Here is a 21725-nt window from a genome sequence, read left to right as displayed (position 1 = left end):
CTTGTCGTCAGAACGCTGGACCAACAGCTGTTTCCCCAGAAACGGACTAAAAATTACCCAGCGCTTTATAATATGCACGTGGGCTCACAACGTTTATTTTAGTTTTTTGTAAAGAAATTTGAATTGAAGCCATTATACAGGACTTTCTTCAGGATGTCGTCTTCTTTTTTCCTTAAGCCTGGCTCAAAAGCCGGCAAAAAGCGCAAGGTAAGTCCGAAGGGTCGGAAAAAGTAGAAACACCTGTAACGTTCTCCAAAGAATCCCACAGTAGGAGCAGCAACAACAAAAGGAAAACCCCTCAAAAAAGGTGGGAAACCGGGCAAGTCTGCAAAATCAGGACAACCAGCCACAGGTCCCGTGCCAAAGAAGCAGCGGCGACCCAAGGAGGAGGACGAGGAGATTGCCAGTGATGACGATGAGTACAACAGCGACGCGGGCGGCAATACGCTGGCATTTTCCTCTGACGAAGGCGAAGAGGAGACACCCCAAGACAAACGCCTTCGCCTAGCCAAGCAATACCTTACGGAGATCGAGAAGCAGGAAGCTGAACGTGCAGAAGACAAGGAACTGAGTCAAAGTGTGGAACAGCGCTTACAAACAGAATACCTGGATAGCGTGGGCAAACTTCGTAGAAACATAGCCGGCAGTCTGAAGTCTTGCGATACCAGCCGAGTTCTTAAGCACAAAATCCATCACACGCCCATCTGTTCCTTGGCCCTTAGTCCGGACGGAAAGTTTCTATTCGCTGGAGCCAAGTCGCAGTTCTTGCTGAAATGGTGCACGGAAACTGGCAAAGTACTGGCGAAATCAGACGTTCTGCCGCACAGGGAAGAGCCTGAAACAGGCAAGAAACGCCGTTCCCATATCATCGCCATCTGCTTGTCCTCGGATATGAAGTATCTGGCTTTGGCCGAAGGTGGGCCCCACATCCAAATCTGGTGCCCGCAGACGATGAAACACTTAAAAACCCTAAAGGGTCACAGAGATAGTGTAGCGGGACTGGTTTTCCGCAAGGGAACCCACGATTTGTACTCGGCTGCCAAAGATCGATCAGTGAAGATTTGGTCCCTCGATGAAATGGCCTATGTAGAGAGTTTGTAAGTGTAGTGCAATTCCGGCTTGTGCTTTGAATACTATTTAATTTCTTATCCTTCTCTCTAGATTCGGTCACCAGACGGGAGTAACCAGTATAGATGCATTAAGTCGAGAGCGAGCAATAACCGCTGGTGGTTCGGATTGCTCGTTGCGTATTTGGAAAATAACAGAGGAGTCGCAACTAATTTACAACGGCCACAAAGACAGCATTGAATGCGTGAAGCTCATCAACGATGAGCACTTTGTTTCAGGCGGGATGGACGGGTAACTTTTAAATTACTTCATGATGAACATGGTTATATCGATTGTGTTTTTCAGAGCCGTTAGTTTATGGAGCGCTTTGAAGAAAAAGCCAATTTGCACCACGCAGTTGGCGCATGGACTTGGGGAGAATAAGGTGGCCAACTGGCTCACAGCAGTGGCTGTGGTAGTCAACACGGATTTGGTGGCAACAGGTTGCTTTTCTTAGTTTTATCTTGGGTAGTCCTTCCTCTAACCTCTGTGTCTATTTAGGGTCCTGCGACGGCTTTGTCCGACTCTGGCAAACGAATCCAAACGCCCGAAAACTGGAAGAAATTCGAAGCATACCTATTGCCGGGTTCATCAATGGGCTGGTCTTTAACAGCGACGGAACCAAGTTGTTTGTGGCCGCCGGTCAGGAGCACCGCTTGGGTCGATGGTGGCGACACAAGGAGGCCAAGAATCATATAGTTGTAGTCGATGTAAAGCTACAGAACGCGGCTAGCAAATAGGTTTAGTAATAATAGTAAGTTGTATAGTTCATGTAACCAGTTACAGCCTGAAAATGTAAAATTAAAAAGATTTTAGTGAGAATTTTTGGCTTCTTTATTTTTACAGGATCACAAAATATTAACATAATCTCTAATTACTAATTACTTATGTCTTGTTACTCATTTAACATCTACCTTAGCTATCAGTGGTAGTATTTATTTTGTTTTTAAATCGCGCGGGACTAGTGTGACCAACTGCAGGATGTTTTTGAACAAATATTCTCTTTCATTAGCTTCTGCTTCCACACTGCGATTACAAAACAACTGGCGAGCAACGATGAAGCCGAAATTAAAATCCGGTGGAGGCTTTTTCTCCTTTTTTAAGACTGAAACAGGACGGCGACTGGTTTTTTATGCGGCGGGAACCACAACAGTAGGACTATTTGTCGGAAACTTCCTGCCCCACACATTCGGCCTGAAGTATTACCAGCAGTTTGTGCAATGCTACCAGTGGGTACAAAATTAGATTCGACTTCGATGTTAAATTAACACCCATGTATTCGGTTTCAGAAACGGTGTGGAGCGCCCTGTCCCTCCAGCTGTGCTGCAGCGGCTGGAGAAGGCTCAGGATCAGCTGGGGCTTGGTCCCTTTGAGCGAAAGTTCGTTAAGCCCTTCACAGTCTTCGGATTCGATCTCTTCCAGGCGGGCACGACCAAGATGCGTTTCGGCGGTGCTGTGGGAATACCGGTAAACTATGGTTACTCCAGTCCGGAAGAGATAAAGCGGGCAGATATACGATTTAGGGATCGGCAAATAAACTGGAGTTCCCCCAGCGGAAAGCTATTGGAAGAGGCGATTGTCTTGAACGAAGATGAGCAGGTTTTCGGGTTGACTAAAACTGTGCTGCAGTTGCAGACCCATCGCGTGTTGCTGAATTCCATCTTTCCTAGTGTTAGCTTTCTTATGGTATACACCATGGGTCACTACTTGAACCTGCGACTCAATTTATTCGCCCGCCATGGAAGTGTAAGCTTGGAAAGGTTCACAAAAATATGTAAGACAGGTACTAATAATTCTTGAAATCTTAGGTCCGCTTCGTTTTGTACAGCATCCTTGGACTTTTTGGAGTTGGTATGTGGTCTTTTATGAAGGACTTTAACCAGGTCTCCACGGATGCTAATATTGACAAGACACTGGCTTCCATGGGCCCCAAATTCGTAGCTGCTGGGGTCAGCTACTACGATAAGCATTTGAAAAAGAACATTGCTTTAAGGGACTTGATTGGGGATGATACCTACACTGCCTTGGGAAACGAAAACTACATGTTGCGACAAAAGTCGATGCCGTTGACTGCCCGGAAATCATTCTTTTTGGAGAAGTTGGAGGAACTTAAAAAAACACCTGAAACACAATAAATAGGTTAATTGTTGTTTTTATTGCATGTAATGAAGAATATTTTTATTATATCTATGAGTAGCCTATAACAATGGATAGTTGTCCCTAAAACAAAATTTCGCATGGGTTGTCTCCTCAAGGAGCCTCGTGAATTGACTAGAATCAAGCGACGTATCGCTGGAAATGTTACATGGAATGTTTATATAAAAACGCTTAATTATTAAAATGTTTCCTCCCCAACCACATCACTGATAGTGGCCACAAGGCGTCTGGCATGCTCCACGGCACAGGTTGCGGTGACTAGTCCCAAATGTATGCAGTAAAGTTCGTAGACTCGCACTTTTCCTGGCGTCAGCTTGGGAAAGCACAGTTCGGCCAAATCGTGGTAGTAATCCATGGTGAGGGCACCCGGCTCTGTTGGAGTTTTCTGCCCGCTGGCCGCACCCGTAGAAAGAAAATGCTGTTGTAGATCTAGTGTTGAATTTAAAATAGTTCCCGACTGATCTTCAAACCAAAGAAAGTAGGAGTAGTGAAAGGCCTTGTCTTTCCAAATAACAGTGGTCTGACCCTTCTTTAGGTAACTTCGAGCAATGTCCACCATGCTCCAGAGTTTTGACTTCGGCACTAGTTGGTTGGGCCGCAAATCGGGAGCCAGCATCTGCCCCTTGCTGCGATTCACATACATGAAGTGTACTAATCCCGGAAAGTCCTCCAGATAAGCATCAATAGATATGTTACGTGTGGCTTTGACGGCTAAAAACTCGGCAAATTCTAAAAGTTTTGCTTCCACATTTGCTGCCGTCTCAGAGAGTTGATCTAGTTCGTGGACACTTGAACTGTCACAACATGCCAGAGTAAAAAGGTGTTTTAATTCTTCCCCAAAAGACGGGAGATTGGACTCGATTCGTACAAGCAGCTCGCGTTCAAAGTTCTTGAAGTATTCTAGATACATCTTTCGTAAATTCTCCCACTTTGCGGAAAACTTTTTTATGCAGTTTTCCAAATCTTCCGGCCTCTGCTTAAGATATCTTTTCAGAGCCGTCAGAGTTTGGCCAACAAAGGATTCCAGATTCTCATAGGCGGGTTTTAAAGCATCAGAATCGCCCTGGTGTTGCACGTTGATAATCTTTTGGAACACGAAAAATGTGTCGTAGATACAGCTGGTTAGTGGCATGCTGGAATACTCAATGACCTGCAGTAGGGCCTGATTACCATGCAATCGAGATATGTGCACAATGCTCGGCACACATCCGGAGTTCACATCGTGGGAGACGCCTTGGAGAAACACGGCCACTGCTCGGTGTGCTGGAGATTTAGGGGATTGCAGAGTTCGCGACATCAGACTAAGGAATAGCAAATCAGCGGCAGCTAGCGGAAGAGCCTGTCGGGTGCTATTGGCGGCAACCAGTTTGTTGGAGACTATAAGGAGAGCATGGGCTCTTGGGAGACCCGCCTGTCGTAGCTGCTCCAGTGTGGCATCCAGCGTTAGGTGTACCGTTCTCTTCAGCTCTGCGTTGATCAGCAGTTTAGGCATGGACTCCAGAAGGTAGGCCTGGTCCTCCTGCAACAGCAGGGTTTCGTAGCAGTCTAGGCACTGCGTCAAAAGCTCCTGCTGCATCGCACCTGCCTGGGCGGAAAATAGATTGGCTCCATAGCAGTAACGCGTAAGAGTGATGGCAACACCCATCTGCCGACCAAGCTGCTCCACGGGTGTGTGTCCAATCTTCAGAAAAGTGAACCCAAGGTGTTCCCCAAAAACCAGGTTGAAGCCTTGCTCGCACTGGAGGCTGGCATAGGCGTTGTCAAATTGGCACTGCATTATCCGTTGCGAGCCCACAATGGGACTAAAAATCTGCAGCAATATGTTGCTGTCCACCATGCAACCCGTTTCCTGCACCCCGGAAGGAAGCAGCCCTTGGGCGACGGCTACATCGCAGATCTTTTGAGCTAGAGCGTGATTTAGCTTTTGGTAGACTACGTCGTTGGCGCTGTTAAATACAATCAATCCGTTCATTTTCTTATCAGCAGCAAATCACAAAAACACAATAGACACGACACAGTGTTGGATTAGGAAGGTTTTTTTAAGTTTTTCAACACTTAAAAATCACTGTTAATGAGGGGAGCCAAAACTCTGCTTATATCTCCAATTTGAGTTAAAAATATAAAATCCTATATAAATCCTGTATATACATAGCCGTTGCAGTAATTTCTTATAAAAAAATGTATCCATCCACAAAAGACAACCGGTAGCAATGGGAGTAGACATTCCTGCTGTGAACAATCACTGTAATCGGAGAAGGAATTTGGAAATTTGTTTATCGCTGGCATCAGCTGTTGCTATGTGCCCACGCTTCCTCTTCTATATGCTCCTTTGTTATCAAAAATCGGACAGTGATTTAACTATTTAAGCTGATATGGGACGTCTAAATCTGGAGCACACGCTGCAGGGCCACAAAGGACGCATTTGGGGGGTGGCTTGGCACCCAAAAGGAAACGTGTTCGCCTCCTGCGGCGAGGACAAGGCCATCCGAATTTGGTCTCTGAACGGTAATACATGGACCACCAAAACCATTCTCTCCGATGGACACAAACGGACCATCCGTGAAATTCGTTGGTCACCATGCGGACAGTACTTGGCCTCGGCGAGCTTCGATGGAACTACGGCCATCTGGTCGAAATCTTCTGGAGAATTCGAATGCAATGCTACGTTGGAGGGGCACGAAAACGAGGTGAAGAGCGTGAGTTGGTCGCGGTCTGGAGGCTTGCTGGCTACCTGTTCGCGAGATAAGTCAGTGTGGATCTGGGAGGTCGCCGGCGATGATGAATTTGAGTGTGCAGCTGTTCTTAATCCGCACACACAGGACGTGAAGCGAGTGGTGTGGCATCCGACCAAAGAGCTTCTTGCATCTGCCTCCTACGACAACACTATCAAGATGTTTGCGGAGAGCGCACTGGACAACGACTGGGATTGCGTAGCCACATTATCCTCTCACACGAGCACCGTCTGGAGTATCGACTTTGATGCCAGTGGAGAGCGTTTGGTCTCTTGCAGTGATGACACCTCACTTAAGATCTGGCAAGCTTACCATCCTGGCAATGATGCGGGCGTAGCCACTCCCGACAAGCAGACAGTGTGGAAGTGCGTCTGCACAATCTCCGGACAACATTCACGGGCCATATACGACGTTTCCTGGTGCAAGTTAACGAACTTGATAGCGACTGCCTGCGGCGACGATGGCATTCGGATATTTAAGGAAACCAGCGATTCCAAACGGGATGAGCCAACTTTTGAGCAACTTACCGCTGAGGAGGGTGCCCACGATCAGGATGTAAACTCGGTAGAATGGAATCCTGTGGTGGAAGGACAACTAATATCATGCAGCGATGATGGCACCATTAAATTGTGGAAAATGACCGAGTAGCTAGACTAATGTGAGGTATATTTAAGTGACTTAACAATAACGGAACTTTGTTTTTTTGTACAAAATGTCCTAACGAGAAATTAAAGTATTCCCACGAGAGATGGATGTTTGTAACGCTGAACTTTCATGTAAGATCGCCGTTATGAAAGCTACTTGCTAAGAAATGGTTCTTGGAGTGTCTTATGCAGCTTTTTGGCCTTACGGGGTCCCAAGCCTATCACCTGGGATAGCCTTTCTTCGCTGGCGGTGATGATGTTGCCCAGATTGCCAAAGGTCTGCAGTAAGGTAACAGCGTCTGTTTTATTGACCGGTTTTATGTTGGTTAAAGCTGTAACAAGCTGAAACAGGGATCTTTTTTTACTCTTGCACTTTAATATATTCTATTGTCTTCACCTTTTGATGCGAATTAGACTCTACCCTTTCCATAATCAAGTCTGGTGGACGTTTCTCAAACTGCTTATAGGTCTCAATAATTTTTCCAGCTTCTTCATGATTCCAGGCCAGCATCATAGTGAGGTCGGCTAGCAGGGAAATCCTTGTTAGACTTTTGAGTGCATTGTGTGGCTCCGGCGTGTCTACTTGGACTAAAAGCACTCGCAAATCGTACATTTTGCCCAGCGTCTTCAGTCGTTGGCAAATGTAATCCGGGTTGAGATTGTGGTACTTCAGCGACAAATAAAGGACGCAAGAGGTCCTGCCAACCACGTAGTCTGGGACAATATCGTCCCGGTACTCAAGGGGCACATTTTGGATGGACTTTAGAATAGGATTACCCCGTTGTTTGCTGTGGACCAAGACGGAGTGCGGGTTAGAAGCTGGTTTAGCCGCTGCACCAGTCGAGCTGCTGGTACTTGGCGCAGCTGCTGTCACTGTCGAATGATCTATTTTGGCCTGCTTTGTGGAAGAGGGCAACATCGTTTTAATTAGAGTAGCGAATTAAATAAATAAGAGTTAGATGAATTTTGACCAATCTCATGTTCGAAAGTGGTATTTATAACAAGGGTTATCGATATAACATCGCCATATAAAAGCACTTAATTGTAGTCGATAGGTGGAAAAATTCGTTAGAACTTTAAATGACTATTTAAACTTTAGCTCCAAACCAAGTCAGTATCTAGATCTTTTCTAGTATTCCCTCAGCGGAATACATTAAAGCTCCATTTTCCTTGTAATTCCATTTCGAAAATTTTCCATCCCTACTTTTTTAAATTTTTCTGATGGAACAGGGATTTCTATTTTGGCCCCAAACCAAGTCCATATCTTGGCCAATTTTCATCCGATCCTTGCGAGGAGTACCTTAAACGATTTGTAGTTTGATTCTGCTTCAATCTGCATCAAAATCTCAAGACGAAAATTTTGATCCCGATTTTTCAAATTTTTCTGATGGAACCCCTTGTAAAATCCGGGATTTCCATTTTGACCCCAAACCAAGTCCATATCTTGGCCAATTTACATCCGATCCTTGAGAGGAGTACCTTAAACGATTTGTAGTTGGATTCTGCTTCAATCTGCATCAAAATCTCAAGACGAAAATTTTGATCCCGATTTTTCAAATTTTTCTGATGGAACCCCTTGTAAAATCCGGGATTTCTATTTTGGCCCCAAACCAAGTCCATATCTTGGCCAATTTTCATCCGATCCTTGAGAGGAGTACCTTAAACGATTTGTAGTTGGATTCTGCTTCAATCTACATCAAAATCTCAAGACGAAAATTTTGATCCCGATTTTTCAAATTTTTCTGATGGAACCCCTTGTAAAATCCGGGATTTCTATTTTGGCCCCAAACCAAGTCCATATCTTGGCCAATTTTCATCCGATCCTTGAGAGGAGTACCTTAAACGATTTTTAGTTTGATTCTGCTTCAATCTGCATCAAAATCTCAAGACGAAAATTTTGATCCCGATTTTTCAAATTTTTCTGATGGAACCCCTTGTAAAATCCGGGATTTCTATTTTGGCCCCAAACCAAGTCCATATCTTGGCCAATTTTCATCCGATCCTTGAGAGGAGTACCTTAAACGATTTGTAGTTGGATTCTGCTTCAATCTGCATCAAAATCTCAAGACGAAAATTTTGATCCCGATTTTTCAAATTTTTCTGATGGAACCCCTTGTAAAATCCGGGATTTCCGTTTTGGCCCCAAACCAAGTCCATATCTTGGCCAATTTTCATCCGATCCTTGAGAGGAGTACCTTAAACGATTTGTAGTTGGATTCTGCTTCAATCTGCATCAAAATCTCAAGACGAAAATTTTGATCCCGATTTTTCAAATTTTTCTGATGGAACCCCTTGTAAAATCCGGGATTTCCATTTTGGCCCCAAACCAAGTCCATATCTTGGCCAATTTTCATCCGATCCTTGAGAGGAGTACCTTAAACGATTTTTAGTTGGATTCTGCTTCAATCTGCATCAAAATCTCAAGACGAAAATTTTGATCCCGATTTTTCAAATTTTTCTGATGGAACCCCTTGTAAAATCCGGGATTTCCATTTTGGCCCCAAACCAAGTCCATATCTTGGCCAATTTTCATCCGATCCTTGAGAGGAGTACCTTAAACGATTTGTAGTTGGATTCTGCTTCAATCTGCATCAAAATCTCAAGACGAAAATTTTGATCCCGATTTTTCAAATTTTTCTGATGGAACCCATTGTAAAATCCGGGATTTCCATTTTGGCCCCAAACCAAGTCCATATCTTGGCCAATTTTCATCCAATCCTTGAGAGGAGTACCTTAAACGATTTGTAGTTGGATTCTGCTTCAATCTGCATCAAAATCTCAAGACGAAAATTTGGATCCCGATTTTTCAAATTTTTCTGATGGAACCCCTTGTAAAATCCGGGATTTCCATTTTGGCCCCAAACCAAGTCCATATCTTGGCCAATTTTCATCCGATCCTTGAGAGGAGTACCTTAAACGATTTGTAGTTGGATTCTGCTTCAATCTGCATCAAAATCTCAAGACGAAAATTTGGATCCCGATTTTTCAAATTTTTCTGATGGAACCCCTCGTAAAATCCGGGATTTCCATTTTGCCCCCAAACCAAGTCCATATCTTGGCCAATTTTTATCCGATCCTTGAGAGGAGTACCTTAAACGATTTGTAGTTTGATTCTGCTTCAATCTGCTTCAAAATCTCAAGACGAAAATTTTGATCCCGATTTTTCAAATTTTTCTGATGGAACCCCTTGTAAAATCCGGGATTTCCATTTTGGCCCCAAACCAAGTCCATATCTTGGCCAATTTTCATCCGATCCTTGAGAGGAGTACCTTAAACGATTTGTAGTTGGATTCTGCTTCAATCTGCATCAAAATCTCAAGACGAAAATTTTGATCCCGATTTTTCAAATTTTTCTGATGGGGTTCAATCTCAAGACGAAAATTTTGATCCCGATTTTTCAAATTTTTCTGATGGAACCCCTCGTAAAATCCGGGATTTCCATTTTGGCCCCAAACCAAGTCTATATCTTGGCCAATTTTCATCCAATCCTTGAGAGGAGTACCTTAAACGATTTGTAGTTGGATTCTGCTTCAATCTGCATCAAAATCTCAAGACGAAAATTTGGATCCCGATTTTTCAAATTTTTCTGATGGAACCCCTTGTAAAATCCGGGATTTCCATTTTGGCCCCAAACCAAGTCCATATCTTGGCCAATTTTTATCCGATCCTTGAGAGGAGTACCTTAAACGATTTGTAGTTGGATTCTGCTTCAATCTGCATCAAAATCTCAAGACGAAAATTTGGATCCCGATTTTTCAAATTTTTCTGATGGAACCCCTCGTAAAATCCGGGATTTCCATTTTGGCCCCAAACCAAGTCCATATCTTGGCCAATTTTCATCCAATCCTTGAGAGGAGTACCTTAAACGATTTGTAGTTGGATTCTGCTTCAATCTGCATCAAAATCTCAAGACCAAAATTTGGATCCCGATTTTTCAAATTTTTCTGATGGAACCCCTTGTAAAATCCGGGATTTCCATTTTGGCCCCAAACCAAGTCCATATCTTGGCCAATTTTCATCCGATCCTTGAGAGGAGTACCTTAAACGATTTGTAGTTGGATTCTGCTTCAATCTGCATCAAAATCTCAAGACGAAAATTTTGATCCCGATTTTTCAAATTTTTCTGATGGAACCCATTGTAAAATCCGGGATTTCCATTTTGGCCCCAAACCAAGTCCATATCTTGGCCAATTTTCATCCAATCCTTGAGAGGAGTACCTTAAACGATTTGTAGTTGGATTCTGCTTCAATCTGCATCAAAATCTCAAGAAGAAAATTTTGATCCCGATTTTTCAAATTTTTCTGATGGAACCCCTTGTAAAATCCGGGATTTCCATTTTGGCCCCAAACCAAGTCCATATCTTGGCCAATTTTCATCCGATCCTTGAGAGGAGTACCTTAAACGATTTGTAGTTGGATTCTGCTTCAATCTGCATCAAAATCTCAAGACGAAAATTTGGATCCCGATTTTTCAAATTTTTCTGATGGAACCCCTCGTAAAATCCGGGATTTCCATTTTGCCCCCAAACCAAGTCCATATCTTGGCCAATTTTTATCCGATCCTTGAGAGGAGTACCTTAAACGATTTGTAGTTTGATTCTGCTTCAATCTGCTTCAAAATCTCAAGACGAAAATTTTGATCCCGATTTTTCAAATTTTTCTGATGGAACCCATTGTAAAATCCGGGATTTCCATTTTGGCCCCAAACCAAGTCCATATCTTGGCCAATTTTCATCCGATCCTTGAGAGGAGTACCTTAAACGATTTGTAGTTGGATTCTGCTTCAATCTGCATCAAAATCTCAAGACGAAAATTTGGATCCCTATTTTTCAAATTTTTCTGATGGAACCCCTCGTAAAATCCGGGATTTCCATTTTGGCCCCAAACCAAGTCCATATCTTGGCCAATTTTCATCCGATCCTTGAGAGGAGTACCTTAAACGATTTGTAGTTGGATTCTGCTTCAATCTACATCAAAATCTCAAGACGAAAATTTTGATCCCGATTTTTCAAATTTTTCTGATGGAACCCATTGTAAAATCCGGGATTTCCATTTTGGCCCCAAACCAAGTCCATATCTTGGCCAATTTTCATCCGATCCTTGAGAGGAGTACCTTAAACGATTTGTAGTTGGATTCTGCTTCAATCTGCATCAAAATCTCAAGACAAAAATTTGGATCCCGATTTTTCAAATTTTTCTGATGGAACCCCTTGTAAAATCCGGGATTTCCATTTTGGCCCCAAACCAAGTCCATATCTTGGCCAATTTTCATCCGATCCTTGAGAGGAGTACCTTAAACGATTTGTAGTTGGATTCTGCTTCAATCTGCATCAAAATCTCAAGACGAAAATTTTGATCCCGATTTTTCAAATTTTTCTGATCCGGGGTATCTTGGCCAATTTTTATCCGATCCTTGAGAGGAGTACCTTAAACGATTTGTAGTTTGATTCTGCTTCAATCTGCATCAAAATCTCAAGACGAAAATTTTGATCCCGATTTTTCAAATTTTTCTGATCCGGGGTATCTTGGCCAATTTTTATCCGATCCTTGAGAGGAGTACCTTAAACGATTTGTAGTTTGATTCTGCTTCAATCTGCATCAAAATCTCAAGACGAAAATTTTGATCCCGATTTTTCAAATTTTTCTGATGGAACCCCTTGTAAAATCCGGGATTTCCATTTTGGCCCCAAACCAAGTCCATATCTTGGCCAATTTTCATCCGATCCTTGAGAGGAGTACCTTAAACGATTCGTAGTTGGATTCAGCTTCAATCTTCATCAAAATCTCAAGACGAAAATTTTGATCCCGATTTTTCAAATTTTTCTGATGGAACCCCTTGTTAAATCCGGGATTTCCATTTTGGCCCCAAGCCAAGTTCATATCTTGGTCAAACTTTATCCGATCCGAAAGTAGAATTCCCTAAACGATGTACATATAGTTCCATTTTTTTTTAAATTTTCATTAAATCTTGCCAAAAACATTTGTCTTAGTTTATTTTGCAATTTTTGTGTTAAACTATTTGAAAATTCCGGGATATTTATTCGTTTCCTCGGACGACGTCTTTTGCTCCCAAGCTATACAAAATAATAGATATAGAGTTTAAGTTTAAATAGATAAACAGCGCTGCCAGAAAGATGTAAGAGTCTGTCCATTTTTTCTGTGCCAACGTTTTGCAATACTACTTCTCAATGTTGGTCAACGAAATTTGAGCCCCGATAGGATTTTAAACACTTGTATATGGCTGGCCACTCTGGCACACTATTGTTCTAGTGCCAAAATGGTCAATTGGTGTATCAAAACAATTTGGCCACTGGCGCTATTGGTGGCTCTCACTAGTGCCTATAAACATGGTATGTCTTCGTCTGTTCTACGACGTAATGTATTCTAATGCCTCGTTCCAGTTCGCCTCCAGGATAACATGTGCTCGGACAAACTATTTCACACACTGGCCAAGCCTTTTCGGGGTGATCCGACTTTGCGACTGGAGTTCGATGATGACTCCGGGTCAATTGTGACACAGGCGTGGAATGTAACACTACCCCATGGACATGGTGGTAATAAGATCAAGTACGACTGCCACTTTAAAGTTGTGACTAATGAGCGCCTACCGCGTGGAATCTACACCATCATAACACGGCTCAAGTTTCGGCGGGATCCTGTGTCAAATAATTGCATCGACTATATTCAGTTCAGCAGCGGAAATCGGTCGCCAAGCGAGCGCATCTGCACGGACATTTCCATTGATGGACCCGCCGGACGGCTAATCTTTGACCAGCGGGACCGCGAAGTTAATGTTCACATATTCATCGACAAGGCTAGGCACATTCTCGGTGACCCCCTGGAACTGCGAATGGTTCTCACTGCCCACTCCGAGTGCCAGTTCAACGGCGACTTCTTGTGCAATCCCAATGACCAGTATTCTTGCATTTCGAGGCACTTCGTGCGGGACAACATCACCAATTGCCTATATCCATGTCGCGATGAGGGCACCTGCTTCCACGACGCTGTGGTACCGGAAGAGTACGACACTGCCAATGTGGCGATTTCGGCGCTGACATCGCTAATCTTCACCATGCTGGGCGTGGGGTTCTGCGTCTGGATCTGTTGGAAGTATTGGAACTGCATTACAGTACAGCAGCGGGCACACGAGGCCTCCGCCGCACGTTTCGATCAGCGACGGGCAAGGGTGAGTAGGCGCACTAATTTAGACGCTCCTTTTCATTATTTAATGGGTAACCCTTGTTTCCAGTCGGATGTACCCACCATAGAGTTGCCCTCAGGTCCGCAGTATGACGATGGTGTACTGTCCGAGCAAGATTCCCAACACCAGCATCCAGCGACACCGAAGGATCTGCCACCTAGCTACGAGTCCCTGTTTCCGGACAGATAAAGATTTGGGCCAGGATTAGTTCCGATTTGTTCCAGATCAGCAAGTACTTGGCATCGCACACTTGTTGTATTAGTCCTATTAGGTAATTTTATCTCTATCTAAACAGATCAGCATTCCATGTAAATACGATAGGACTGATTTTATGTTTTGTGATTAGCGTTAGCGATCGAACGTCTATTTTTTCTCAATGTGTGTTCACTACGAACCAAATCCGAAATACTCTTACCGAGAATCTCCATATTTTTACTGTTGTATATATTTAAGTTTTATTTTTCACACGTATATTTTTTCAATGTGTGTTCACTACTAATCGAATCCAAAATACTCTTACCGAGAATCTCCATATTTTTACTGTTGTATATATTTAAGTTTTATGTTTTTCAAAATGAGTATAGTGGATGTTTATCGTGCAGCTGTTGAAACTGCCTTTTGGCACGTCAAATTGTTTAATCACTGATGAATTTTCACAGAAATTATAATACTCTACAAATGTATCAATTATTTATCTAAGCAAACAATTATTGATAAGTAAGCCACAATGTACTCGTCACTGTATTAGCTAGCGTAAATATTCCAAGGTCCAGGCGTTCCATCTGAAAGGCCAGGAACCACTTGGCCAAGTATTCCATATAGTTGTACCTGTTTCTGTACTGCATAGACGTATGTATGTTATGTATACCACGCGCTTGTAGATGTCTTTGTTGTGAGCTCGGCCGAAAGTGTCAATTGTTTAATCGAGATTGTCGAAAAAAAGAATAATATTAGTAAGCACCTGTGCTCATGAGGATATGTATGAACTACAGTATTTACTCCAAATATGTAACTGCAATGAAAACGGAGAGATCCAAGCGAAGCAGCACGTTTGTGGTCAGTAGGTACTAAGCCAATTAACTCATATGTATACACACGCAACTCACTCAAATACGTATTAACTGATAAATAAACCAACTAAATCTCAAGTCGACCATGTCGAAAGTACAGGGGGGGAAAAGTACCTTGCCTCTGGCGATCATCCTCCCGCGGGTGCTGCGTTTCATCACATGGTGACACACATCGTGAATCAGCACGTGCCTTATCCGAAAACCAGTCGGCCAGGCCACCCTCCCGCCTTTCATTTGGAAGAAACCAATTATTGGTCACGATTAGGGGGGGTATGTTGTTGCTGCCACTGCGTCATCTTCGGTCTAATCAATTTCTTGGGTTTCTAACGTCACTGATTTTGATTTTCCTTTGTTACCAACGGATAGATCGCAACCAACGGATGCGGCACGTGCGGGGTCATCTGGCCGTTGACTCGGCGCAATTGACCAAACTGGTTATATCTGCGAGACAGCCATTCTGGCCAATCTGTGCCCCCGTTCAATGCCAGGCCACAATTGTCCAATTGCCTTGGGGCCACGGTGTGTGCGAATCAATTAGCGAATGCTCTGTCCTCTTGGCAACCGGTAGCTGGTCTACACATCCCCCTATCTAACGCCCAGGTGCCAATTTTAACACGCATACAATGGGCCGAAACGATCGATCGAGAGATCCATCAAGTTCAGGGTCACACGCATCAAATGGCCAATTGCGAGTCATAATCTGCTCACAATCAGCACTTGGCCTTAATTAGGGTCGAGTAACCGGCTAAGAAGTTGTTTGATTCCTTACCAATCGATCATCAGGAGTCAAGATACTGCCCCATATCGTCGAAATTTCACTCAATCTTCGTTCTGATGCTCGATAGCCGCCAAATCTTGAAATTCACACTGCATATTAGCGTCGTGGAGTGGGGCGTGTAGGTGCGACTTGGCCGAAACGATCACGCCCAAAAATAACCCTAATCAAAACGGCATTTCGGAAAGCTCTTTCTGTGCTGTGGAGCTGCCGCCGACCCAGATATATATTTTTAAAACAAACTTTTAAGCGGGACCTTAGCTGTATGCGTTAGTTTAAATTTAAACGAATATACTGGCACGATTTTATGGAGTTTATAAAGGTAAAAAATAAACAAAAATATTTGCAAATTTGAGGCGTAAACACGCACCAACAAAAATATCACCTAAAAAGGTATTGGATGTCCTATCAATTGATCATTTTCAGGAGTGATAATTTTAACAAGTCAATAGAATATTTCACATAAATATTTTCCAATTGATTAATAATAACGGACCCTAATGGCGCAGTTCCTTCAGCATCCTGTATAGAAACAGGATATCAGTGTGGGCAAGTAAATGTCAAAAAGCTATAAATAGAAAAACAAACTTATAAAGCTCTCGTATTTAATATTATTGTGTAAAAACCGCAGAATCCAGAGCCAAACCCGCCTCCAGCCATTCATGGGGCTTGCGGTGGCGACAATCGCACCTCTGTTTGATGTTTTGGCCAGCAATTAGATACGCCGCTCTAACCAATAGTAGGAATTACTTTCACGCCAAGCGGAGAGCGGGAAGCAGCCGTCCAGACCGCGTGACTCATACGCACGGGGGGCCAGGCCACACAAAGACGCAGAGGAAGCACAGCAAAAAAATCAAACGAATCAGCAAGACCAGCTCCAACTAAAAGTTGTGGGCAAAGCAAGCGACTGGTTCAGTCTGCGATACACAGTCGAAGCTGCAAGATCGATCCGCCGGAACCGCCAGGTCCCGTCCAAGCCCGAGCCCAAGTTCAAGCCCGAGTCAATTGCCGGTGTACGGTGCCATTTCCCAGTGAAGTGAACGATTTATGGAAATTTATTGATTGCCATTCAGGCCGACAAGTGTGTGAATAAAAATAAAAACAAATAAGTGAATACCTTTAAAATGGAATACAAGCGACCAGCTCCGATCCAGACAATGCTGTTAATTATGATAGGTGAGTCTCGGACTGCCGGCCAGGCCTTCTCAAGCCAACATACATATGAATAGCTATATAAATATATATAGAAAAAAAACATTAAATCCAGTTTCCGACGAGCATATGCTAATTATGTGAACGCGAACTTCTACAAGCCCTCGCTGATTGCAAATAATTAAACCATTAATTAACATTTTCATTTATTTATTGACCAGAGATTGCTTGATTGGTTTTCGTACCCCTATAATTGAACTTTACAATATACTAAGTGGTGTTTTGCAAAGTAATCCCAGAGCAAGTATAGCTTGTATTATCCAGTAAGCCCGTAATTCCCAAATGGGTTATCAGCCAAATGTAAATCTTGGTAATAATAACCAAAATGAGTGTTTGAGCAAGTTGAGCCGTCATGACCATATTCAGACATCATTCAGACATCGTAAACCAGTTAACGAAGTCTTTACGAGGCCCGTCATCAGCTAATCCCCGGTAGATAAGATCTTCAGTTAGGTGACATGTGATCGTCTAATAAATATCATACAGGCATAGCCTGTGTCCTCATTTCGGGTGTCACTTTCCTAGAAGAAGGGGGCTCGCAATTTCCCGGCCTATATGGGAACCGGTTAAAAGTAAAGCAGCGGCAATCCCCTAGTCTTTATGACTAATGACGTTGTTAAGTGAGGTGCTGCTCCACTACCTGGCTAAGTGGCAACAATGGCTTCAAATCACGGAAATTCCCGAAAATCGACTTTCTTGAGTAGAAAGCCAGTTCAAGGTAAACGGAGTTCGCTTTTATTTGTAATGCGAATTTACATTTAACTCGAGCATATAAAGGGGAGATAATGATACGGGTACCCATGAAATTCCGTCACCATCGGCTTAATTTGCACAGGTGGCCCTACCCCACCACTTGCACCGCTGGAACTGCTGACGTTGGACCCAGCACGTTTGGCCATTAGTAGCTAATTAGAATTTAATTGCTAATATTTTGTTTTTGCTGCTGGCTTGGCATTTTAGCGTGTTGCGCGGTGTTTGCACGCGCTTTCCTGCCACCTTATCAGCGCCCACTTGCCACTCCATAAATAACTTACCCCCACTCCACCAATTTATATCCATTAAATTCTTGAAGCCATACTTAGCACACCCATTTATATTTAGAATTTATTTAAAAGAGTTTCTACATGGAGCCAAATATCAAGTTCGTGTAGAACTGGAGCAGGGTTGTTGGGGTTTCTACTTGTAATGGTTCAAATAAATCTTTGCCTTTTGGACTAACAAGATAATGTTTGTATGCTGGGTCAGCTTGCCTCGAGACTTGTTTTTTATCAACATGGAAAATATTTTGATAAGATGAAAGATTCCATTCATCTAATTTGCCTCGGGACCTGAATTTTCACATGACTATCTGCTCAGAAAAGATTCCCTTTCCAGTTTAATGGCTGTTTTGATAAGTTTCGGAAACGTTTTAAACCGAAAATAACTTTGTTTTGCCATTTATCTATTTTTAAAAGATTTGTCTTGACAACAGGGCGTATGATTATTTCGGTTTCAAAACGTTTCCTAGATAGACCCCAGAATAAGTCATTGTGGGAATGACGGGCTGCTTCATCCCCAACCTAGGTCAACAATATTTGCTTGATTGCGGGACCGAAATTTCATCAGTTTTGTGGTGAAATTGATAGGCGAAAAGAGCGGCAATCAAGTAATTATTGACAGACATTGTAAAGATACAATTTTCTGAATAATGATTGTGTGCCGTGTGCTGTTATGACTCCGCACCCAACCAATAAACGTGGATGGTTGGTAAGAAAAAAATAGGAGGCCTACACCACCTTCCTTAGTTAAATATGGCCACCGCGAAAGAAGTGTGCAGAACGCTGTCTTGTCATCGAATGGTGTTATTCTTTTTGAAAAAGATAAAGAAAACGCAACATTTTATTGGCGGCAGCTTAACTGGGTTTATGGTGTTTGTGTTTTGATGGCGAAAAATATTTTCCAAGTCGCTGCTGGGTTGGAATGGTAAACAATCTATGGCTAAGCACCTACCCCACTAAGCCCTACCGGCTAGAGGTACTATCTATCCATATGTGAGCGGGGAAATATCCCAAAAACCACCTCAGACACTGAGTCGGCGGTGGGGACTCTTATCGTCAAGTGGCGGAGTGGTCGTAAAGCTAACCACTAGATTGGACCTGCTTAATTAACGATTCATTTATGGGGGGAACGCCTCTCTAGAAGTGTCTATTTTTAGATCGTCTTATCAGCCCAGATTGGAGCTGTTATAATGATGGTACTATGCCTAGCATTCTCCCACCTGAAATTCAGAAAGAAAATCTATGCCGTCGCATGGCGGCGAGATAAGCTATCTAGGATCGCTTTCAGTGAGCTCACCGCTCCGTCTTGATTTCCAGATATCGCCACTAATACCTCCCATCCGCTCCGTTCCCTTCCATTCCATACCGATTCGATTCGATGCGGTTTGGTTTGGTTCGGTGTGGGCATTTCATTCCATTTCAGTGCTCATCGCCTGCTCGTGCAGCGTACACGGTCAGTCCTATCTCTTCAGCCTGGAGAACTTCCTCAACGAGTCGTCCCGCCTGCAGCCCCACAACCTCACGTCCTCAAACGGTACTTCGGAGGCGGACCTTTTTCCCGAAACCATCACGAACAACACACGGATAATTGTCTACAAGAACAGTAAGTGTCCTTTCAAACTAAGAGGATTCGTTAACCATTATCCGACCTAATATGAAAATGTGTCTTCAAAAAATATATTATTTGTTACTACATTTCCTGTGGAATTAAAATTGGCAACGTATGTTAACCTCTATTATCCGTCTAAAACTAATTTGAACTGATAAAGACTGATAAACTTTTGTTTATATCCATTAGTGACACTTAACCTATCTTATCACATTCAAATTCGATCAGCTTAGATACTTCGGGTAACTATGTAAATCTGGTAGTGCTTTCCAAGTACAAAGGTAACTCTAGAAGCTTATAGAAGTTAAATGAAAAGATCTGTTTACACAGCATCTCATGTAAACATTCCTAAGAAGGTTCAAGAAGCCTTTGCTGATCTTGGTTTCATAACTGGTAATATCTCTATTATACCAGTAACCCTTAGAGCCAGCAATCAAAACAACATTTCTGTTTAATTGGCGGGCTTTCAACTTTGGTTAGGGACCCGATCGAATTTCCCATTTGGCCATTAGCGTAGTTCGATGACGAGACAGTTATGCGATTCCAGCAGTTTCGTCATAAATTTTATTGGACCCAGACCCCTAATTCGTGACTAGAAGCACAAACAGCAATCAACAGTTCGAGTAGATGATAACCAGAATGTATTAGGGAGTACTTAGAAATCGGTGTTACTTTTCTATTAAATTTATTTTATTTTTATGCAATTTTTATTTATAATTGTATGGGGTTTTGACTTTCTTATTATTTTTTTCACATGGTTGCGAAATGGTCCATCTGCGGTTTAGACTTTGAATTTTATTAACGAATTCTTTTTCATTTTAGCCGTTGTCGAATCCAACGATCTATCCCAGACAGCTATGGATGTGATCACCATTGTGTGGTATGTGGCCACCTTCCTGGCCCTGGCTGCCTTCTTCATGTTAATGGCCTGCTCGGACCGCCGATGCCGTGACATGCGTCGTCGTCCCGCTGGAGGACAGTCCACGGAGGGATTGAGGGCACCGCCCACCCCCTCGCCGTCGTACAGTGAATTCGCACCGCCCAGCTATGATACCGTGATCAAAAGGCAGCATGCGGCCAAGACGAGCGTGTTTGTTATACCATTCAACAGCAAGGGCGGTGAACTTAGTGCCCCGCCTGCCACACCGCCGCCGCCACCGGCACCGGCAGTTACCTGTAGTGTAATTACAGTTAATGAACTGCAAAAGTCGGCCAACTAACCGATAAGCAGCAGGTTACGCCATTGAGTGGCGACCTGAGTTTTGCCAACCACCCATCTCTGTGATATTTGCTGTTTTACGGCAGTTAGCCAAGTAATTGTTGCCGTGTAGGATTACCCTGAAAAAAGACTGACAATGAAAGATATCTGTTTGTGCATATGCATTCAAATGCCAGTTCAACTGAAATTAGATGAATAACTAACTAATGTAATAAATATAAAATTGAAAAAATGTATAAGCACGAGTTTGAAAAGTGACTCATTGGGATGGGGACTTTCTGTTTTTTAAGAAATGGGGTTTCGCACTGCTTAGCTTCGTAATTGATTGAACCATTCAATTTGGTGGAACAATCTGGTAACTTTGCGCCCCAAAGCTGTATCTTGTATCTGAACCGTCCAGACAAAGCTTTTTACAAAAAAAAACCTGACACAGAGCTTTCACGTCTCAACTGATAACAGCAGAGTTCAGGGGATTTTTCTGTTGTGGGGCTGCCACTTGAATTTAAAAGGTAAATATTACGTTATCAGGGGATCCGGAGACAGATTCTGATTAATCCCACTCCATGAAACCTTGTTAAAAAGGTCAATGAGTTAAGGGGTTATTTATCTACCTGGGTGCATCTCGGAATCATGATAAAAATATTGATAAAATAAACAATCGAAGGTCAGGCATTTAGTTCATTCATTGGATCGTTTCCACTTAATTTCCATTCTAGCTTCTGTTGTTTAGATCCGATGAAGGCAACACATCTGGCAGCGGGCTTCCAAAAAAACATTGTTTCTGGGGCATTGCGGCGTATGCGTAATATGTATATTTTGTTTATTTTTCACACACAAACTCGTATTTCATACAAATTGTTTTGGAAAATTACACAAACAACGCCGATAAGAAGGGAAGGGAATGGGAAGTGTTTGTCTGCCAAAACCAGATCGGATTGCAGAAAAATCACGTTAGGCCCCGC

At 43.0% G+C, this 21725-nt stretch overlaps 7 protein-coding genes across 8 annotated transcripts; 5 read left to right on the top strand and 2 right to left on the bottom strand.

Moving 5' to 3' along the window:
• The first annotated feature begins 46 nt into the window (after window positions 1-46).
• U3-55K (U3 small nuclear riboprotein factor 55K) lies at window positions 47-1918 on the top strand. Its single transcript, XM_017231546.3, has 5 exons — window positions 47-207; window positions 259-1097; window positions 1162-1359; window positions 1414-1550; window positions 1609-1918. Exons 1-5 carry the CDS (start codon window positions 154-156, stop codon window positions 1845-1847), a joined length of 1467 nt encoding a protein of 488 aa, XP_017087035.2. The 5' UTR covers window positions 47-153; the 3' UTR covers window positions 1848-1918.
• Window positions 1919-2120: 202 nt separating this feature from the next.
• Window positions 2121-3268, top strand: LOC108118887 (transmembrane protein 177). The gene is made up of 3 exons (XM_017231823.3): window positions 2121-2336; window positions 2397-2853; window positions 2916-3268. Exons 1-3 carry the CDS (start codon window positions 2164-2166, stop codon window positions 3240-3242), a joined length of 957 nt encoding a protein of 318 aa, XP_017087312.2. The 5' UTR covers window positions 2121-2163; the 3' UTR covers window positions 3243-3268.
• Window positions 3244-5289, bottom strand: HPS1 (Hermansky-Pudlak syndrome 1 protein). Its single transcript, XM_017231821.3, has one exon. The coding sequence runs from the start codon at window positions 5234-5236 to the stop codon at window positions 3443-3445; it is 1794 nt and encodes a 597-aa protein (XP_017087310.2). The 5' UTR covers window positions 5237-5289; the 3' UTR covers window positions 3244-3442.
• Window positions 5290-5533: 244 nt separating this feature from the next.
• On the top strand, window positions 5534-6743 carry Ciao1 (cytosolic iron-sulfur assembly component 1). The gene has a single exon (XM_017231822.3). It carries the CDS (start codon window positions 5637-5639, stop codon window positions 6642-6644), a length of 1008 nt encoding a protein of 335 aa, XP_017087311.1. The 5' UTR covers window positions 5534-5636; the 3' UTR covers window positions 6645-6743.
• Ercc1 (DNA excision repair protein Ercc1) lies at window positions 6646-7650 on the bottom strand. Its single transcript, XM_017231824.3, has 2 exons — window positions 7038-7650; window positions 6646-6982 (listed from the first exon to the last, which is right to left on the bottom strand). The coding sequence occupies exons 1-2, from the start codon at window positions 7557-7559 to the stop codon at window positions 6794-6796; spliced, it is 711 nt and encodes a 236-aa protein (XP_017087313.2). The 5' UTR covers window positions 7560-7650; the 3' UTR covers window positions 6646-6793.
• Window positions 7651-12840: 5190 nt separating this feature from the next.
• On the top strand, window positions 12841-14989 carry LOC108118732 (uncharacterized). Its single transcript, XM_017231524.3, has 3 exons — window positions 12841-12990; window positions 13042-13826; window positions 13890-14989. Exons 1-3 carry the CDS (start codon window positions 12918-12920, stop codon window positions 14028-14030), a joined length of 999 nt encoding a protein of 332 aa, XP_017087013.1. The 5' UTR covers window positions 12841-12917; the 3' UTR covers window positions 14031-14989.
• A 1392-nt stretch (window positions 14990-16381) lies between these two features.
• On the top strand, window positions 16382-21002 carry LOC108118747 (uncharacterized). Of its 2 annotated transcripts, none has more exons than XM_017231540.3 (3): window positions 16382-16862; window positions 19359-19538; window positions 20367-21002. In XM_017231540.3, exons 1-3 carry the CDS (start codon window positions 16811-16813, stop codon window positions 20762-20764), a joined length of 630 nt encoding a protein of 209 aa, XP_017087029.2. In that variant the 5' UTR covers window positions 16382-16810; the 3' UTR covers window positions 20765-21002. The 2 variants fall into 2 exon arrangements, with proteins under 2 accessions (XP_017087029.2, XP_017087028.2); XM_017231539.3 differs by lacking the exon at window positions 16382-16862 and adding an exon at window positions 17208-17616.
• Window positions 21003-21725: the final 723 nt, after the last annotated feature.

Source organism: Drosophila bipectinata, chromosome 2R, assembly GCF_030179905.1.
Source record: "Drosophila bipectinata strain 14024-0381.07 chromosome 2R, DbipHiC1v2, whole genome shotgun sequence".
Classification (NCBI taxonomy): domain Eukaryota; kingdom Metazoa; phylum Arthropoda; class Insecta; order Diptera; family Drosophilidae; genus Drosophila; species Drosophila bipectinata.
Note: the sequence above shows the minus strand (reverse complement) of the source record. Positions and strands in the feature narration are given on the sequence as shown.

Excerpts from the sequence above, each read along its gene's own strand:
- Ciao1 (XM_017231822.3), top strand. The coding sequence starts at position 5,637 with ATGGGACGTCTAAATCTGGAGCACACGCTGCAGGGCCACAAAGGACGC.
- LOC108118732 (XM_017231524.3), top strand. The coding sequence starts at position 12,918 with ATGGTCAATTGGTGTATCAAAACAATTTGGCCACTGGCGCTATTGGTG. Across the intron at positions 12,991-13,041 it reads CACTAGTGCCTATAAACATG|TTCGCCTCCAGGATAACATG; the intron begins GTATGTCTTCGT and ends GCCTCGTTCCAG. Across the intron at positions 13,827-13,889 it reads TCGATCAGCGACGGGCAAGG|TCGGATGTACCCACCATAGA; the intron begins GTGAGTAGGCGC and ends CCTTGTTTCCAG.
- Ercc1 (XM_017231824.3), bottom strand. The coding sequence starts at position 7,559 with ATGTTGCCCTCTTCCACAAAGCAGGCCAAAATAGATCATTCGACAGTG. Across the intron at positions 6,983-7,037 it reads AGTCTAATTCGCATCAAAAG|CTTGTTACAGCTTTAACCAA; the intron begins GTGAAGACAATA and ends TCCCTGTTTCAG.
- HPS1 (XM_017231821.3), bottom strand. The coding sequence starts at position 5,236 with ATGAACGGATTGATTGTATTTAACAGCGCCAACGACGTAGTCTACCAA.
- LOC108118887 (XM_017231823.3), top strand. The coding sequence starts at position 2,164 with ATGAAGCCGAAATTAAAATCCGGTGGAGGCTTTTTCTCCTTTTTTAAG. Across the intron at positions 2,337-2,396 it reads CAGTTTGTGCAATGCTACCA|AAACGGTGTGGAGCGCCCTG; the intron begins GTGGGTACAAAA and ends ATTCGGTTTCAG. Across the intron at positions 2,854-2,915 it reads TATTCGCCCGCCATGGAAGT|GTCCGCTTCGTTTTGTACAG; the intron begins GTAAGCTTGGAA and ends TTGAAATCTTAG.
- U3-55K (XM_017231546.3), top strand. The coding sequence starts at position 154 with ATGTCGTCTTCTTTTTTCCTTAAGCCTGGCTCAAAAGCCGGCAAAAAG. Across the intron at positions 208-258 it reads AAGCCGGCAAAAAGCGCAAG|AATCCCACAGTAGGAGCAGC; the intron begins GTAAGTCCGAAG and ends CGTTCTCCAAAG. Across the intron at positions 1,551-1,608 it reads CACGGATTTGGTGGCAACAG|GGTCCTGCGACGGCTTTGTC; the intron begins GTTGCTTTTCTT and ends GTGTCTATTTAG.
- LOC108118747 (XM_017231539.3), top strand. The coding sequence starts at position 17,556 with ATGGCTTCAAATCACGGAAATTCCCGAAAATCGACTTTCTTGAGTAGA. Across the intron at positions 17,617-19,358 it reads GAGTAGAAAGCCAGTTCAAG|TGCTCATCGCCTGCTCGTGC; the intron begins GTAAACGGAGTT and ends ATTCCATTTCAG. Across the intron at positions 19,539-20,366 it reads GATAATTGTCTACAAGAACA|CCGTTGTCGAATCCAACGAT; the intron begins GTAAGTGTCCTT and ends TTTTCATTTTAG.